The sequence below is a fragment of the Equus asinus genome, chromosome 19, assembly GCF_041296235.1.
Source record: "Equus asinus isolate D_3611 breed Donkey chromosome 19, EquAss-T2T_v2, whole genome shotgun sequence".
NCBI lineage: Eukaryota > Metazoa > Chordata > Mammalia > Perissodactyla > Equidae > Equus > Equus asinus.
The window spans coordinates 19,882,483-19,900,221 of record NC_091808.1 but is presented as its reverse complement, the minus strand read 5'-3'; the positions used below and the strand labels follow the sequence as shown (position 1 = coordinate 19,900,221).

Sequence of the window (17,739 nt, the reverse complement as noted above, 5' to 3'; positions counted from 1 at the left end):
CTTCACCCACGAAGGGACTCAGTGTAGACAGTGCAAGAGTGTTTCCAGCCTGGCTTTTGTCTCGTACCTGAAGCTTAGGGATAATTGAGGGGACACACGCACATGGCCTTGTAAAGTCACAGCGACATTTGACTCTTCCCTTGTGTATGCTTCTCTGCCATAAGGACACAGAATATTATTGTCCCCTGCACAGAATTTCCATAGTTTGGACTCGGTGGAGGTCCGTTTTCTGTCCCCTTAATTTGAGGTTACTGGCATCAAAATCAGTTTTAGCCTCATGCTTTTTTAGCCCACTCTCACTTTGAATATTGGCAGTGATGAGTTGTGGTTTTTTGTGTTCTCCTTGAGAACGAATCCACATAGGTCAGCCTTTGCAAGAAAAGAGGGGGACGTCACGCAACGTTGGCAGACATTTTGTTGGTAGACGACACCAACAGTTCCTGTAGCTGTAGACAGGAATCATGGCTCTTCATTGGCCATTATTCTCTTACCAAAAACAAGTCCTCTCCCCACTGAAGTTTGTGTTTTAAATATAACTTGAGCAAAAAAATTCTCTGCTGATTCCTTGCCTCTAGCCGCTCTGAAAACACTTGATGAGGATGCCAAGATTCCATTCAGAATTATCCCAGGTGAATGCCTTCCAGAAGGGTCTTGTTTTTTCCCCCGAGGCTGTCATGAAAGCAGGCACACCTTTCCCTGCAACTGTGAAAACTGGAGGATATTTTGCGAATTTGATTTAGAAAGTAAGCGACCATGCTGAGCAGCCTGTTGGCTGAAGCCTGGGAGTTGGTGTAAAGAAAGTTCCCTCCTCTTCTCCTTGCCTCTGTATTCTGCTCTCTGAATGCTCCTGTCCCACTGTGGCTGCTGGAGATAAAGTCACTTTAAGTCAAAATAATGGTGGTGTCTAGTTCTGTTTTGTTTTTTCTTTTTCCCACCAACACGTGGGGTGGACTTTAAGTCTGTATAGTTGGCAAGACTCTTGGAGAGATGGAAGTACTGTCTCAGCTCCAGAATGAACTCCAGAGGCTAGCAGGGGAATTCTCTGCTCGTATCTGAACTTGTCATGCAGGGCCGTGAAAAGCAGACCACACCAGGGGCGCCTGAGAGTTGGTAAGGGAGCAGTAGATGTCAAATGTGTTTCTCGAATGGTCTTAGACCTTTCAGAATTGGTTGGGGAGGAGGAAGATATTGACTGGTTTCTCTGCCACCCCCAGACTTGCCTTGTTAGCCACACCTGTGGTAGGTGAGGGAAGGAAGCCACTCATATAAAGTCATGGATGGCAAGGCAGAAAGATGTATTTTTCTTTGGAGAGAGAGGAAAGAGCTTTCTGAGTAAGAGAGTGGGAGTACGTGAGCAGACTCACGATGGTTGAGCTGTAAAGTCCCAGTCCTTCATGAAGGCAGCTTTGATCCCATGCAGACAGCAGGAACCACTGAAAACACCCTCGGAATCGAGTATTCTCCCAGGGCCCCAAATGATGGCAAGACTGGCTGCCCAAGAAGTACTAAAGTGGGACTCTTGCTCCCCTGAGGACCACTGTAGTGTTGTATCTGTTCTCCTGGGACAGTAATGTTGCCAATTGTTTCTCTCCCCTTCAGGCTGACGGACTTCGAGGATGCCGCTGCTACTACTGGAGGTGCGTGGCACCTTACCTGAGCCGGGCCCTGAGGCCGTGTGGCCATGATGTGGGCCCCTCATGGCCTCAGCAGGAACAGAGCACTACAGTCTTGGCCTCCGCCGGGGAAGCACCTTCAAGCAGACTGGGCCCTCAGGCACAGTGCCTGCCCCGCCACCTGAGAAACCCTCTGAGGGCAAAGTCTGGTCTCAGGCCCATCAGCAAGTGAAGCCAATCTGGAAGCTGGAGAAGAAGCACGTGGGTCCGCTTTCACCACGGTTGGGCCCAGGCCTCCTGGGTGTCCCACCTCAGCAAGCCTATTTCTTTTGCCCCAGCACTTTATGTAGCTCTGGGACCACAGCTGTCATTGCAGGCCACAGCAGCTCCTGTTACCTGCACTCGCTCCCAGACTTGTTCAGCAGCACCCTGCTGTACCGCCGCTCCAGCAATAGGCACAAACCATACCAGCAACTGGAGTCCTTCTGCTTGCGTTCAAGCCCGTCAGAAAAAAGACCTTTTTCTCTCCCTCAAAAGAGCCTTCCTGTCAGACTCACTGCCCATAAGGCCACTTCTTTCACAGTCTCCCCCATGGCCCAGCCCGTGGCATCCTCATCTGCAGATCCATACCTCTCACTGGGAGCAGCTGGGGAAAACCCTTCAAGGAACAGCCTGGCCTCTGCCATCTCAGGGAAGACCCCATCTCCACCCTCCTCCCCTTCCTCCTCCTACAAGCCCATGCTGAACAACAACTCCTTCATGCTGCCAGATAGCACTAAAGTGCCTTTATTGCAGGCCACGGAGGGCCTGAAGCCAGTATCCTCACCCAAGATCCAACTTGTCTCCTGGCGTCATTCAGGGGGCACTGGAGACTGTGTGCTGCAGCGTGTTGAACACAAGGTCCCCAAGAGCAATGGCACTGTCCTAGGTGATGGCCCCGCCTGTAGTCCCCTGTCTACCCCTAGCTCCTTAGACACTTCCACCACCAGTGTTGCCTCTCCCCAGTACAACCAGAGTGACTCAGCCATGAGGGCAGAGCCACATCCCTGTGGCCTGGGTGGCGACTCTGCTTCCCAGGCTCTGACTAAGGAGGTTCGGTTCACTGAGGCCGTGAGGAAGTTGACTGCGAGAAGCTTTGAGAAGAAGCCGCGGCAAGGCTCCCAGTTTGACCAATCTTGTTTCACGAACCCCAGCTTGCAGTGGGATCTTCTCAATAGGAACAGACGGTGGAAACCTCCTTTGGTGGGCCAGCAGTTCCCTCAAGAGGATGCTGGAGGGGGCAGTAGGATCCTCCCTGGAGCCTCAGACACCTTGGAGTTGGACGGTACGGTATTCTGTACCAAACGCATCAGCATTCACCTTCTTGCCTCACATGCTCATGGGCTCAGCCGCAGCCCTGCCTGTGGATCTGTGATCGACTCCCCACCACGTGGAGAAGACAAAACTCCAGTTCTGCCTTCTTCCCCTCAGCCTCTTGGAGTAGCCGATGTGGCCACCCGCCTCTCTTCCATCCAGCTTGGGAAGGAGGGGCCTAAGGAGGCCAGGGAGCTGGACTCACCTGCTAGGGATATTGGGTAAGTTGGAGAAAGTTTTTGGTTCATTTAGAGCAGTAGAATGTATACAGCATAATTTGGTGACACTGACCCTGTGTCCCTGAAGGTTGGTTTTAATTTTTAGCTGCCCTAGAATGTTGGTTTTCATCTTAGGGCAGAGGTTGGCACACTACAGCTTGCAGGCCGAATCCTGCCTGCTGCCTGCTTTTGTAAATAAAATTTGATTGAAATGCACCCTTGCCCATTCATTTACTACTGTCTGTGGCTGCTTTCATGTTATAATGGTAGGGTTGAATCTTTGCAACAGACTAAATGGCCCAGGAACTGAAAATATTTACTGTTTGGTCCTTTTGATGAAAAGTTTGCTGACCCCTGCCTTAGGTTACAACAAGAATTCCAAACACATCTTGGGGGCTCTGACTTTTCTAGGCTCTCAGTCATTCCTGGTGTGACAGCCGTGTCAGTGTGAGGACATACACATACTTGGCTCTTTCTCTTGTGCCTTGTTACTTCTCTGGAACCTTGATCCACAAAGGCCTTGTTCCGAGTTCCCGGAGAGAGGCCTAGGGACCCTTGAAGTCATCTACCAGCCATTCACTGATGGTATTTTGTCTGCAAATTTTGTGCTTATATGCTATGAGGGACTTTAAAGAAGATGGAAGACATAGTCCTCTGTGCAGAGTAGGGGATGTGGGGTTGAGGAGCTATGGCTAGACTGAAGCTCTGAGGGCAAGAGAAATGAAGTTGGAAGATCCAGACTAGAGACACAGATTGGTGACTGGGAAAGAGACAAACACTAGAGATGACGAAGGAGCGGGCATCTGTGACCTCTCTCATGGAGTTGGCTGGGCTGGGGCATGATTTCTTTCTTGTAGTTCAGCTGCTGACGTCCAGCTAGACCAGGTTGAGGCTGAAGATCTAGAAGAAGATCTGGTGGATGGTTTGGAAGACTGCTGCAGCCACGATGAGGACGAAGAGGAGGAGGGTGAGTAGGGGACCCTCAGCTCCAACTGGGAATTGGTCACTGCCTGCTAGGGAGGGGCTAACAGATCCTTAATTCCCTTAATCACCTACACTAACCATTCACCTTGGGCGTCTAAGGTCGGGAGTGGCTTTTGGGGGACTTTGTTCTCTAGTCCTCCTGTCCCCAGTTTTGCCTTCTCCTGCTGCTCTTGAGCTCGAGGAAGGCAGTGCAAGGCAGCAGGGTGGTGCACGTGGCTCCGCAAGAAGGCTGAGGGAAGATGCTCAAGGAAGAGCTCAGAGCTTGGTGAGTTTGTGCAGCAGCCTCTCCCAGTTGGCACTTCTTGGCTCTTTCCCTGCAGGAGACTCAGAGTGCTCCTCGCTCAGTGCTGTCTCCCCCAGCGAGTCGGTGGCAGTGATCTCTCGGTGAGTGTTGGCCGTGTAGATTGTTGGTAGATGCTCATATTCTGTCTCCGAAAGGTTATTAAGAGATTAATCACCTAAGTCTAATGGCCCTGTTAATCCTAAAGCATTTTTACGAGATTTTTACATTTGGGACTTTAGTTTTCAAACAGGGAGTGATGGAAGGGACCAGAAACATGTTTCGTCAGTTGGGCTTAAAAACAGTACCATGTTTCTTAGGCTGCAGTTTGGTCTTTAGGCTCCAGGAAATCATTCAAGTAAAAAGCACGTAATTCCAAGAAGTGTTTAGAAAATTAATAACCAATATAATGGAGAAACATAATGTTTGAGGTAAATAGGCCACCCGCATGAGGGTAATTGCCATCTTGCATTATAAATGTGTCCCACTGTCAGAAACAGTTCTGAGATAGACATACCACTAATTGGAGCTTTTTGAAATGCTCTTTTGCCCCCTTCTGAGGTTAGTTTTAATTTGGGAAATAAGATTGACATCAACCTTAGTAATAAGAAATGGAATAAAAAATTCTCTAGCTTTAATCTAGATTATTTTATGGACTGCCCTTAGTGGAGTCTGAGTGATAACCGTCTCTAACTAGGGAACCAAAAAGCCAGTCTCTCAGTGTAGGGCCTTCTTTAAAACAGGGAGCTGTAGGATGCTGCCTAAATGAGACGGGGAGTGGGAGGAGAGGAAGGAATGCAGGACTATGAAGAAATTACTCATGAGGGCGTTACTAGAAATGAGGACATGTTATTGTGCTAACAAGTTTTGGAACTTGGTAAAGGATCATATACACCACCTTTCCAGGTAGAAAGTTAATGTTCTTCAGCACAATCTTCCTTGTTCCCCTCACTACTTCCAACCTTGCCTGCATATGAGGCTCTGTCATCATTAATTCCATTGTTTTATTAAATGTTAAAAAGAACCCCTCCAAAGTACTGAGCATTAAAGTTTTTTCTTTTTAAAAATAACTTCTACTAAAAATGTAAAAGAAACAAAATACAAGCATAGAAAATTGATGAGTTTTGCTTTGTTTTTAGTGCAAAGTTTTATCCTAATTTTTTTTTTTTTTATATTTGCATTTATTGTATGCTGAATTTATTCCCGGGCCATAAGTTTTTGTTTCTTCAGTTTCTTCTGGGATATCTTTTTCTTCTGTGCAACCTCCTCTTCTGGTTTAGGAACGATTTGCTCTTTTTCAGTAAGGATCATCTCGATGTGGCAGGGAGAGCTCTTGTAGGGGTTGATCCGACCATGGGCTCTGTATGTCCTGTGCCGCATCTTGGGAGCTTTGTTCACCTGGATATGCTCAATGACCAGAGAATCGACATCCAAACCCTTAAGTTCAGCATTACTCTCTGCATTTTTAAGCATGTGCAGTAAAAATTCAGCACTCTTTTTGGGCCACCGACCCTGTGTCCAGCCCCACTGTTTGGCCTGGGCACACCTACCAACGCCGCCATTGTATCGACGGAACGGCACGCACTGCTTCTTTAAAGTGACATCCTTCAGATACTTGGTGGCTTTTCGGATGTGCATACCCTTGATGGCCTGGGCAGTTTCACGAGTGTTCTTAAAGTGGACACGAAGATTCGAACCTCTTGATTTGCATGATTTTGTAGGGTTTTCCGGGTCAAGTGAGTAGCGAACCATTTTCGGAGATCACCTCAGGCCGCAGACGTGAAGAGGGTAGTTTTATCCTAATTTTGATTAAAATCCAGCTGTGTGTGTCAAGGCTTGCCTAACATATAGAACATCCAGACTCAGGTTGCTTCTCTTTGTGTCAGCTGTGCCTTAATTGGGAATGAGTATTTAACTTGACCAAATAAAACTCATTAAAAATCTCTAAGGTTTAAAACACTGAAGTGTTTTACCTACAGTCCCTATTTCTGTTGTGCTCCAAATTAACAGGTAGAGTGGCTCTTTATAAGCTAAAAATGAATCTCAAATAGTAATATTTGTAATCATATCAGCTCAGTATAGAGAGTAATAGATGTTCTCTCCATTTTCAGGGCTATTTGAAGAAATGGTCTAGGTCTTTCAGCTTGTACCTGATAGATAGTTGAGGTGTTCACTATTTTGAGACCCTTCAAATAGCCTTGGCCCAGCCATTGTGGGAACAACAGTAGGGACCCCAGGGGCCTGCTGCCCCAGATTCCTAGACCTGCTTTACCAGACTATTACGTAAAAATCTGGTGTCACAAGTCATTTCTAAAATGGAGAAGAGCACTAATCATCTGCATATCTCAGATAACCCTAAATATAAAATGAGTTAGAAGGATCACTATTTCTTTTCTTTCTGTTGCTTTTTTCCCTTTTTCTTTTTAAAACTCTCTATACCTCTTCTTAGGTCTTTTCTGCTCTTCCTCTTTTTTTAATTATCTGTATGATTTTTTTTTCCTCTCCTTCTTTATTTCTCTTTGTCTTTGTGTGGCATATTCTTCTACTAATATTCACCCAGATTCATTACCTGCTCTCAGAACTGCTCTTTTCAGGGCCTTCCCCAGCCTACAGCTTGTCACAGGAGATTTTGCAGCTCTGTCACAGAATGAAGTATTGGAAAACCTTGTCTTTAGGTGACATTTACGAGTGTGGCTGTATAGAAGTTAGCCCTAGCACCTTATGGATTAATATTTGCAAAATAATTATTGAGCACTTGTCTTTGTGGAATCACTGAAAGAAATGATACGTGATAGTAACAGCACTTTGGCAGATATGGCTTTCCTTTTTTCTACCGCATGTCTGTTTTTTACCTTAGGGACTGCACGGAGATTCTGACCAAACCCCTTTCCAGTGAGAAAGTTGTCCGACCAGCCCTCATCTACAGTCTCTTTCCCAACGTGCCCCCTACCATCTATTTTGGCACTCGGGACGAGAGAGGTAAACCTAGCCAAGTGTCTGAGGCAGAAGAGCCCCCAGGAGAAGGATGCTGGCAGAGTTGGGGGCAGGTGGCAACAGGATAGAAGGGGCTTTCTGGAATGGCTGTCAGTGTGCTCGGTTCCCTGCTTGGTTCTCCATTCTGATATGGGGACCTTTTTCTCGTCCATCCTTTAACTGACCCTTCTCAGTGCCATAATCTCATGCTTCCCTCTTGCCCTTTAATCTTGTTTCTCTTCCCTTTCAACCTCCCCTCCTCTCTGTGCACCTCATTCCTGTGCAGCCTCCTTTTCTTCCCCAAAGTGTGCTCCTTTGAAACTCTGATCTGCAACAGTGCTTAGTAACTGCCTACCCAGGGAAGATTGAGCAACAGTGCCATCTTTTTCCTCTTCTCACCGTGACTCTCCTGCTTTTCTCCACCCTCCCTAATCCCCTTCCCTCCAGTGGAGAAACTTCCCTGGGAGCAGAGGAAGCTGCTCCGGTGGAAGATGAGCACAGTGACCCCCAATATTGTCAAGCAGACCATTGGACGGTCCCACTTCAAAATTAGCAAGCGTAAGTTACTTGTCTCACTGTGAGCCTGTCCTCTGCCCTAGCAGATGGGCTTTGAGCAGAAAGAGAGCCCTAGATGCCTCCTGCTATGTAGGGACCCTGTCCTGAAGTTTTCAACTTCATAAGAGGACATAACTCTGAAATCTTTCTGGGCTGGAGCCTGTTCCTCAGAATTGGAAGACAGAGGGCCATTGTTCTTTCCCTGACCCCGGGACCTCATGCTCCATGGCAACTCTTAGAAAACCAGGTCTGGGAGCTATGCCCAGGCCCGGTGGTATTTCTAGGGCCTCTGGGCCTCTCTCTGTCCCAGGGACCAAGCTGCTAGCAGGACTGACTCCCTGATGTGCCTTCTATAGGAAATGATGACTGGCTGGGCTGCTGGGGTCACCACATGAAGTCTCCTAGTTTCCGATCCATTCGGGAGCATCAGAAGGTAGGGACCCTTTCTGAGGAGCTCTTCCCCTGGGCTTTGGACTAGGTGGACGGAAGTTGGTGTTGGGAGTGGGGGAAGAGGAGGGTGACCACAGAGAATTGGGACACTTTAGAGAGGGGTGGAGAAAGTGCAGGAGGAGGGTGCAGCGAGACCCTAGCAGATCACGCCCATCTCCTCGCAGCTCAGCTGCAGTGTCTTGGGCAGTTGCAGCCTCGCAAAGATGCTTTTTCCTTGAATGTGTCTTGAGATGCAGCGTCTATTTTCAGTTTATTGTGTTTCCCCTGTAACCACTGCGCATTGCCTCCGTTCCTCAAGCTGAATATGTGTAAAGAGGACTCTGGTCTCGTGTTGGAACCGATGAGTCCCCTGTCTCAGGCTTCCCGACAGCCAGGTGCCTTCCTGTCTTAGTTCTATAGGCTGTCATGGAAAAAGACGTAACAGCTTTTTCTTTGCACTTAAGGTGAATATCATGTCTGCCTTAATCACTATTATATGTCATTAACTATCAGCTCCTAGAGGGCACTAAATTGTCTTGTGTTTTAATATCCTTGGGTGAATGCTCAGCAGCTGAATATTTAAGGACCATTAGACAGTGATGATAAGATGAAACAGGAGCTTAGAATGTGGCTGAAGAAGTTGGAGTGGGATCATGAGTCTTTCTGTCTTCCCCGTGGTCTCACCTGGGCCCTCTCCGTGCTCTCACCCTTTGTCCCTCCTACAGCTAAACCATTTCCCAGGTTCATTCCAGATTGGCCGGAAGGATCGCCTGTGGCGGAACCTGTCCCGCATGCAGAGCCGCTTTGGCAAGAAGGAGTTCAGTTTCTTCCCCCAGTCCTTTATCCTGCCGCAGGATGCCAAGCTCCTGCGCAAAGCCTGGGAGAGCAGCAGCCGCCAAAAGTGGATTGTTAAACCAGTGAGTGGGCACAGTGGGTAGTAGGCCATGGTCTGAGAATGGGAACAACAGAGTATTGGGCCAGGAGCAAATCTCATCTCCTTTCCACTTGACTTCTAGCCAGCGTCAGCTCGAGGCATTGGCATCCAGGTCATTCACAAGTGGAGTCAGCTCCCCAAGCGAAGGCCCCTTTTGGTACAGAGGTGAGCCTGTCTCCAGCTCAGATCTCGCTCGCCATTTTCACGTCTCCTCAGCCTGGAGGTTCCCTTTTTACAATGTTCCACCCTTTGTGCTCGCAGCCAAAGACCTTCCTCAGCAAGCTGTTTTAAGGTCTTTATCTGGGGGACTGTTAGCTGGCTTTTGCCTGGCTCGGTTACCCTCTGAGCCCTGTGTCACCTGTCATGTCCCTGAAGCTGACCTCTCCCTGTGTAGGTATCTACACAAACCCTACCTCATCAGCGGCAGCAAGTTTGATCTGCGAATCTATGTTTACGTCACCTCCTACGATCCTCTGCGGATTTACCTCTTTTCAGATGGTCTCGTCCGCTTTGCCAGTTGCAAGTATGTGGCATTGGTGAGGCCTCCTCCTGACAGCTTTGGGGTTTGTTTTTCTGAGAGGGAGGAAAACTGGAGGACGCCAAATAGGAAAATAACGTACGTTTTTGTAGATTTTGTTAGCAAAGGAGAAGGTGGAGTGTGCTTGGGAAAATCTGCCTTTCCTCCCAGTGTTCCTTTCCTTTTACATAGAACACTTCATTGCTGACACTTCTGGTCACCAGGGGTATGCTATTTTCTCCCCACACAAAGCGATTTTCCACAACACCAGCTGAGTGTCCTACAGTTAACTCAGTTCTCACTCTAGCTACCTGGAAAGAGCATCAGATCCCGCAGGTGCAAGGCTCAGTCTCACGAGGCTGCCCGTCTGCCCACACTGGAGATGCCAGTCACAAGTCCAGGTTGCCACGTGTGCTTCTGACCAAATTGCTATAATTCAGAGGTTCCTGTGACCCCTCCTTGGGTTCAAATAATTTGCTAGAGCAGTTCACAGGACTTAGGAAAACATTTACTCATGTGTGCTGGTTTATTATAAAAGGATGTGATAAAGGATACAGATGAACAGCCAGGTGGAAGAGAGAGATAGGGAAAAGTGTGTGGGAAGGGACGTGGAGCTTCCATGTCCTCTCTGCGCAGTACCACTCTCCCAGCATCTTCCCGTGTTCATCCGCCTGGAAGCTCTCTGAACCCTGCACTTTTGGGATTTATGGAGGCTTCATCACACAGGCATGATTGATCACCATTTCAGTCCTCCTTCCTTCTTAAGAGAATGGGGCATCGTGCTGAAAATTCCAAGTTTCTAGTAATCACTTGGTCTTTCCAGTGACCAACCCTCATCCAGGAGCCATCCAGGATCTCACCCAAAGTCACGAGGAAATTACAAGGTTTCAAAAGCCCTGTATCAGGAACGGGGGTCAAAAACCAAATGTTAGAACAAAAGATGCTCCTAGTGCTCTTAACACTTAGGGAATTCCAAGAGTTTTAGGAGCTCTGGGCCAGGAACTGGGGGCAGAGATCAATATATATATTTCTTATTGTAAATTACAATATCACATGGGGAATGAGAAATAAGGAAGTTCTCTACTTCACTGAATCTGGGGAGGGCCTTCCTGCAGGACTGGGGTGGCATAAAGGAGATGAGTGTAGCTGTGGTGTTCTAGAAACCTTACTGACACACATACTTCTCAGGCCCTTGTGCATCTGAAAAGATCTGTCCACTTTTTCTTTGCCTTCTCAGGATTTGGGAAAATGTTTGGACCGTTGTCTGTCTGCAGTCTTACCATCTAACGTCTGCCTCTCTTCCTCCCTTCCAGGTATTCCCCTTCCATGAAGAGTCTTGGCAACAAGTTCATGCACCTGACCAACTACAGTGTCAATAAAAAGAACACTGAGTACCAGGCCAACGCAGATGAAACGGCCTGCCAGGGCCACAAATGGTACCCAGGCCATGTCCCTGTCAAACTCCTGTAGGCCTAGAGGAGCACAGGGCTCCGGGGTTTGGGAGGTTCAGAGGGATGGTGAGTTGAGGATTAATATAAGACCCAAAGACCACATAAACACTTGACAATTGACAACTGGTCTTTCTGCATCCCAGCTCATCTCTTTCTTAATTCAAAACATCAAAAGAAAAGATGAAGAAAATACCTTTGGGCCTCTTATTCCTTTCCCTTTCTCTTTTCTTCCTCATTCATTCGTCAAATATGACCCCAAATACTCCCCCCTCCCCCCCTCGCAGGGCACTGAAGGCTTTGTGGAACTACCTGAGCCAGAAGGGAGTCAACAGTGATGCCATCTGGGAGAAGATAAAGGATGTTGTTGTCAAAACCATCATCTCGTGAGTCACACTGCCACCCTGGCTGTGGGGTCTGCCACTGAATCCCTTCTTTTCTAATGGGCTTCTGCACTGCTATGTTCCAGACTTAGACCGTGTTTCAATTTCTAAGGACAGGGAATAGGAAGGAGTTGATGGAGTTAAATTCTGCTCTTCTGCTGAACTTCATCCCCAGAAGCTGGCCCTCGATCAGAGGCCTCTCCTGAGAACTGCGTTTCCTAGATTGCTTCTGCTCTCCCATCTCTGGGCTGCTCCGTTGCAGGGGAACTCTGGGTAGGGCCCTCTGGGAGGAGCTGGGCTGAATATTTCCTCCTCCTCTGACCAGGTCAGAACCCTACGTGACCAGCCTGCTGAAGACGTATGTGCGGCGGCCCTACAGCTGCCACGAGCTCTTTGGTTTCGATATCATGCTGGATGAGAACCTCAAGCCCTGGGTCCTGGAAGTCAACATTTCCCCGAGGTGAGTGGTATTCTCTGGGCACTTTGAGGAGAACCCTTCCTGGGTCCTCATGAACCCATTTCCATGCTAGTCTTGAGGACTTTGGGAAGACGTTTCCTCCACTAGAATTCTGTTTTCACAGTCTGTTTGCTTGCTCATTCATTCTTTGCCATTATGTCAAGGTTCTTTGAGAATGGAGAGAGATTGTTAAAATTGTTCTTTTAAACTTGATCCCTACTCCATGCTTTTACCCTAGCAAACCAGGAAACAGTAACCACCCTGAGGGAGGTTATTCACTGTCTGTGGGGCAAAAAGCACCCCATGATGATGCTCATGAGTTTGGGTTTGAGCCCTTTCATCCGAGGGGAGCCAGGGAGTAAATGGGGTAAGCACTGACTCGGACATATGACCGGAGACAGTTTTGGAATCTGCTTTTACCACTCTTTGCATCCTTTCCCTGAAGTCTCCACTCCAACTCTCCACTGGACATCAGCATCAAAGGCCAGATGATCCGTGACCTTCTGAACCTGGCAGGCTTTGTTCTGCCCAACGCAGAGGATATCATTTCCAGCTCCAGCAGCTCCAGCAGCTCCACCACCAGGTCAGCCTCCTTGCTTGTCTGTGGCTTGGCTGGCAGCACGGGCAGCCCCATCGTGACTCTGGGAAGGAGTGGTGTCTAAGCGCTCCCTCCTGTGTGGTCTCCCTTGCTGCTTGCTCTGCCCCTACAGTCGCCCATGCACCACTGCCACATCAGAGCCCCTGAAAGCATGTTTGGTCGTGTTGCTCCCCTGCTCTGGAATCTCTACAGGGCCTGGGGAGTCAGCTTTAAACTCCTCAGGGGGCCAGCCTCCTTTTCCCAGGCACTCCTCCTTACTCCTCTTCATGGCTCCTATGCTCTGACAAAGCAGATCACTCACAGAACCTCCAGGTTGGAAGGATCCTGAAGGATCAATCAGTCCAGTTCCCTCTCTGAAACATTCGTTGCCTCTCACTCTTCCACATAGTGTCCCCACCTCTGCTCATGGAGTTTCTTCCTCCTGAAATGCCCCTCAGCCAGACCTCCCTGTTGCAACCTCACCCACCCATCAAGGCAACTAAAGCCTAGCTCCAGGCAGCATCTTCATGCAGCCAGCTCAGTGCAGGGCCTCTCCTGCATCCCTCCAAACCGCTCGGGACCACTCTTGAGGGAAGGGAGCTAATATTTAGTCAGGACCTGCTATGTGTGAGGGAAAAACCTCTAATTTATCCCCACAGCAACTCCCTGAGGTTGGTAGTAGTATCCTCAGTTTATAGATAAGGAAAGTGAAAATTGCTGGGATTAAGTAACCCATCCAAGGTCATTCAGCTACAAAGTAGAGGAGCTGGAATTCAAATCCTGATTTTCTGCTAACAAAACTTGCTTTCCCCATTATACCTGCAGACTCGCGTTTAGCTCCATGCTGTGGTTGTCATTTGACACCTGCCATCCTATGAGCTCCTCAGAGGCCATCTTTGTGTCTCTCTTGGTAGTAACCATAGTAATGAGGATGATGAAACTGAGGTGCAGGGAAGTCAAGTGATTTGCCCAGAATCACACAGCCAGTAGGGCCGAGCTGGGTATTTATTAAGTGTTCACTAAATTAAACTAAACTGAAGTGTACAGCAATAATTCCAGGGTCTTCTTTTTTGCCATTCAAATGCAACCTAAAGAGGGTGCTTTGTACTCTTTTAGTTCTTCCATGGCATTGATCTTTGACCCTCAGACAGGCTACTTGAGTGGCGTGCATTGCAGTCTGATCTAGTCCAGTAACGAGCATCTGTCTGTACATCTTGACTTCTCTTGAGAAGGGTGTCTTCCTGGGCTGGCCCTCTCTCCATGTGTCCTCAGGATGTGAGGCTGCTGACCTTCCCCTTTGCTCCTTTTCCACCTGCTTCCTTAGCCTGTCCAGCTCCCCCAGGGACAAATGTCGAATGGCCCCGGAGCACTTCACTGCGCAGAAGATGAAGAAAGCCTATTACTTGACCCAGAAAGTTCCTGATCAGGTAGGAGATTGCCTTCCCCCTGTGCCAGCAGAAAGCTTCCCTGGCCAGACATTTGGGACCTGAGGCCACCAGTTGTTCCTCTCTACGGCGGGGTTCCTAACCGTGACCCCCTTGGTGTGCAGGGGTTAGTTGGCATGTACGGGAGAGAGTTGATGTCTTTCATCACGTGTTCAAGAAGCACTGCTCTTAGGAAAGTGCTGTACTAGCCCACCCTTGTGGTCAGAGCCATAGACCCGTGGAGTTTCTTTCTCTGAGGTGCAGTGAGCCCCTGGAAGGCTCGACTTTCTCAGAGCAGATGCGGGAGCCAGATGGAAGAGTGGCAGACACAAGGCTGTTGCCAGATCTGAGTTGCGAGATTCTGGTCTTGACTTCATCCAACAAACCACTTAACCTCTGCTCTGGGGGCTTGCCTTACCCTCACCAAGAATGTCTTCATTCCCCAACTAAGCTCAGTAGACTTGAGAACGAAGTGCAGAGCTGGCCCGCCAGGCTGCCTTGGCAGTCCCTTGAGAGTCTTGATTCTCTGCCTCTGGCTTACACTCTCCATCACGCCCTCTTCCCGCTGTTCCTTGGGCCATAGGACTTCTATGCATCCGTGCTGGATGTCCTGACACCAGATGACGTTCGGGTTCTGGTCGAGATGGAAGATGAGTTTTCTCGCCGTGGTCAATTTGAACGAATTTTTCCTTCTCGAATCTCCTCTCGCTATCTCCGCTTTTTTGAGCAGCCACGATATTTCAACATTCTCACCACCCAATGGGAACAGAAGTACCATGGCAACAAGCTCAAAGGTGACGTTTACCCCTGCCCACAGGAGGCCATGTTAGTGAGATTAAAGCCTGGTGCAAGAAGCGGGCCTCTGGCAGGAAGAATTGGCCAGTTGGTCTCACTCTGTTAAGCTTACCCTACCAATCTTGTCCTAGGAGTTGATCTACTTCGCAGTTGGTGCTACAAAGGGTTCCACACAGGAGCCGTCTCTGATTCTGTTCCACTGGTGAGTGATGTTGGGAGGGGCGGGGGCAGCTCCATCTCCGGCCCCTCCCTCCTCTGCCTGGGGAATGCAGCATGGGCTGGGTGTAGGTCCAGACCTCACTTTTTCCCCCCAAGGTCCTGCCTCTGTGTCTCATGACCCTTACCTTTCAAGGGATTAATTGTCTCCAGGATTACCTGGGTGTCTTTCTTTCAAGGATCAAAAAGTGCTTTGTAGCCTCAGCTGCTTGTCTGAATTGGCAAGAGAACCCAGACTTTTTCGCAAATGGCCCATGCCTGCAGGGTAGGGAAGGGGAGAGTTCCATGGTCCCTCAGAGGTAGAGCTGGGAGAGTCCCAAGACCCCAAACACTCCCACCTGACCGCTGCCGAGTCCTCTTGGCCTCACCTCTTCCTTTGCTTTTAGTGGTCTCTCCCAGCATCCCTTCTGACTGTCCCAAAGGGTGAAGTGACACCCAGTGCTTTCTCCAAATCGGAGCCTGGCAAGCTGGGGTGAGTGCTGCCTGGGCAGGGAGGGTGGTGGGTGAGTTCAGCGAGTTTCTCTCCTTCCTCTTCCTGGATTACGACGAGAGCAGCAGCATTCTCCAGCTGGGGGTTGGTGGGAGGAATATGCAGCCACGATGTCCTCTTTCTGGTGGCTCTTGGTACGCCCACTGAAGGTGAGATGGAGCATAGAATCATTTGCAGAAGTGGCCACTTTCAGCCGTAGCCACCAGCTATAGGAAATCTTTAGCCCTCCTACTTCACACACATTCAACTTCCACTTAAGTTTTAGAGGCTTCGGATAAATAAAATGTATTTTATGGTTGTTTATATCTCCATATAGCTGTGGTCTGTAACCCCATAATGTTGTGAATGCCTGGTCCAGACTGAAGGCAGATCACAGATTAAGGTGTTAGCTACACAGTGTTTCAGCCATTTCTTTCCCTGCCTGTTCCCTTCAGAAAACACAGCTCCTCTGAGGGAAGCATACTGCTCTCTGAAGACGAGACCACCAAGCCCAAGAAGACCCAAGCTGGCCTTTTCCTTTTCCCCAGGAAACCCAGTTCCTCAAAGGACAGTGAGGACACAAGCAAAGAGGCCAGCCTCTCCACCCAGATGCTGCCTGTGACCAAGTGCTCTGGGAGGACGAGACTCTCTGCTTCCTCCGCCTCCCAGTTAACTGGTGACTCCCTCCTGGCTGCTGTGAGCCCTTGACTGGCCTCTCTCACTAGCCCCTGCCCAGGAGCACCAGCGTTAGCTACCTCATGGGACCCGGCCGGCTGGCCAGCCTGAGACCCCACCCCTCCACCCTACCCCTCCTCAGAGTATTTTTTGAAGTGGTTGAATTGCAGGGCTGGGTATCTGGAGGGCTGGAAGGGTGGTGGGGACAGGGAGAAGGTGAGGAGGATTCACTGGCTGGCACCTCGTATCTCAGTAGAGAAGCCAATGGTGGCCACTCAGCCTTATAAAGCAGGGTTTGGTTTCTACCTTCAGAGAGCCGTGTGTGGTTTGTTTTAGGCCTTGGTGCCATGATTGAGTTCTAGCTCAAGAGGAGAAAATGTACTGAACATATTTGGGCCTGAAATCCTTTGTAAGGGAGGAGGTTCCTCTGAAGGTGCTCATTTCCTCAGGTTTACCTCCCCTCCCCCACCACCTGTCTGGAGGAGCTACTTGCAGAAACCTTCAAACTTCTCAGTAGACAGCAGGGAGAGGCCATTCTGTGCTGAACCCAATTGCTCTCTTTCTAGTGTTGGAGGGTTCGCCAGCTCCAGACCGTTTCTCCGTTCACATGCCCACCCAGCCAGTAGCCCTGGGTCTCCCTCTTCTGACTTCCCATCACTACTCGCTCCACCTCCTAGACTTCTCTCTCGTGGATGTTAACTCTTAGCTCTCTGTGAGTGCGAGGGTCTGTGAGCTTCATGAATTTCCCGTGGCCCCAGTGAAGAAGCCCAGATAATCCTAGTTGCTGTTGTCTGTGTCCATTCATCAAAGGGCCCAGTCCGGGGGGAGGGTGGGAGGAGCTGTGATTTCCCCACAAGCAGACGAAGTCTCTTGTTCTGCTTACTCCCTTTACTGTGTAGGTCACTAGGACAATCGGAGTCTGCTGACGTGGCGGGTGGCTTTGAGGAGCGGGCACCGTGGTAGGACGGGTTTCCAGTCAGACTGCTGACTGAACTCTTGTACTCTTAACTGAATCTACCTCCCTCCCCAAGACTCACTAAACAGTGAGTGCTCAATAAATGTTGACTGAGTGGCCTGTACATCTGAAGACCTCAGAGGACACAAGCACCTGGGTTTGGGGCAAAGTGGAGCCTGGGGGAAGCACAAGGTGGGAGGGTTTGGATCCTAAAGGTTGTTTTCCCTTGAACTGTGCTCCTCCCCAGCCCAGCACTCCCCGGTTGTTGCCTGCCCCATCCCCGACCCTGCCAACCCCTTACTTCGTTTTGAGCAGTGGCCCAGTAAGAAGCCGCTGGCCCCGTGTCTAGACCCAGGTTTGCCCCTTGGCACATCTGGCAGGAAGCTCTGCTCAGTCTCCCCCTGGGCTCTCGGAGCTTTGGAAAGATGGAGACTTATGACTTCATGCCTCCAGGTTCTGTGGCAAGCTGGGACGAAGCCGTGGA

At 49.4% G+C, this 17,739-nt stretch overlaps 1 protein-coding gene across 4 annotated transcripts in view; it reads left to right on the top strand.

Annotated features, from left to right (window-relative positions):
- Positions 1 to 16,603, top strand: part of TTLL4 (tubulin tyrosine ligase like 4) — a 31,388-nt gene extending 14,785 nt beyond the window's left edge. For 2 of the 4 annotated variants that reach the window (XM_014852557.3, XM_070489714.1), the window contains exons 2-19: positions 1,600 to 3,187; positions 4,042 to 4,151; positions 4,489 to 4,552; positions 7,306 to 7,427; positions 7,869 to 7,979; positions 8,333 to 8,409; positions 9,131 to 9,322; positions 9,422 to 9,504; positions 9,734 to 9,862; positions 11,170 to 11,292; positions 11,592 to 11,690; positions 12,013 to 12,147; positions 12,590 to 12,727; positions 14,046 to 14,148; positions 14,729 to 14,939; positions 15,072 to 15,142; positions 15,543 to 15,628; positions 16,081 to 16,603. In XM_014852557.3, coding sequence (XP_014708043.3) covers positions 1,698 to 3,187; positions 4,042 to 4,151; positions 4,489 to 4,552; positions 7,306 to 7,427; positions 7,869 to 7,979; positions 8,333 to 8,409; positions 9,131 to 9,322; positions 9,422 to 9,504; positions 9,734 to 9,862; positions 11,170 to 11,292; positions 11,592 to 11,690; positions 12,013 to 12,147; positions 12,590 to 12,727; positions 14,046 to 14,148; positions 14,729 to 14,939; positions 15,072 to 15,142; positions 15,543 to 15,628; positions 16,081 to 16,333 — 3,597 coding nt within the window. In that variant the 5' untranslated portion in view covers positions 1,600 to 1,697 and the 3' untranslated portion in view covers positions 16,334 to 16,603. Of the gene's footprint in view, positions 1 to 1,599; positions 3,188 to 4,041; positions 4,152 to 4,488; positions 4,553 to 7,305; positions 7,428 to 7,868; positions 7,980 to 8,332; positions 8,410 to 9,130; positions 9,323 to 9,421; positions 9,505 to 9,733; positions 9,876 to 11,169; positions 11,293 to 11,591; positions 11,691 to 12,012; positions 12,148 to 12,589; positions 12,728 to 14,045; positions 14,149 to 14,728; positions 14,940 to 15,071; positions 15,143 to 15,542; positions 15,629 to 16,080 lie in introns of all 4 variants that reach the window. The other 2 variants (XM_044751425.2, XM_044751424.2) reach the window with 2 other exon arrangements.
- Positions 16,604 to 17,739: the final 1,136 nt, after the last annotated feature.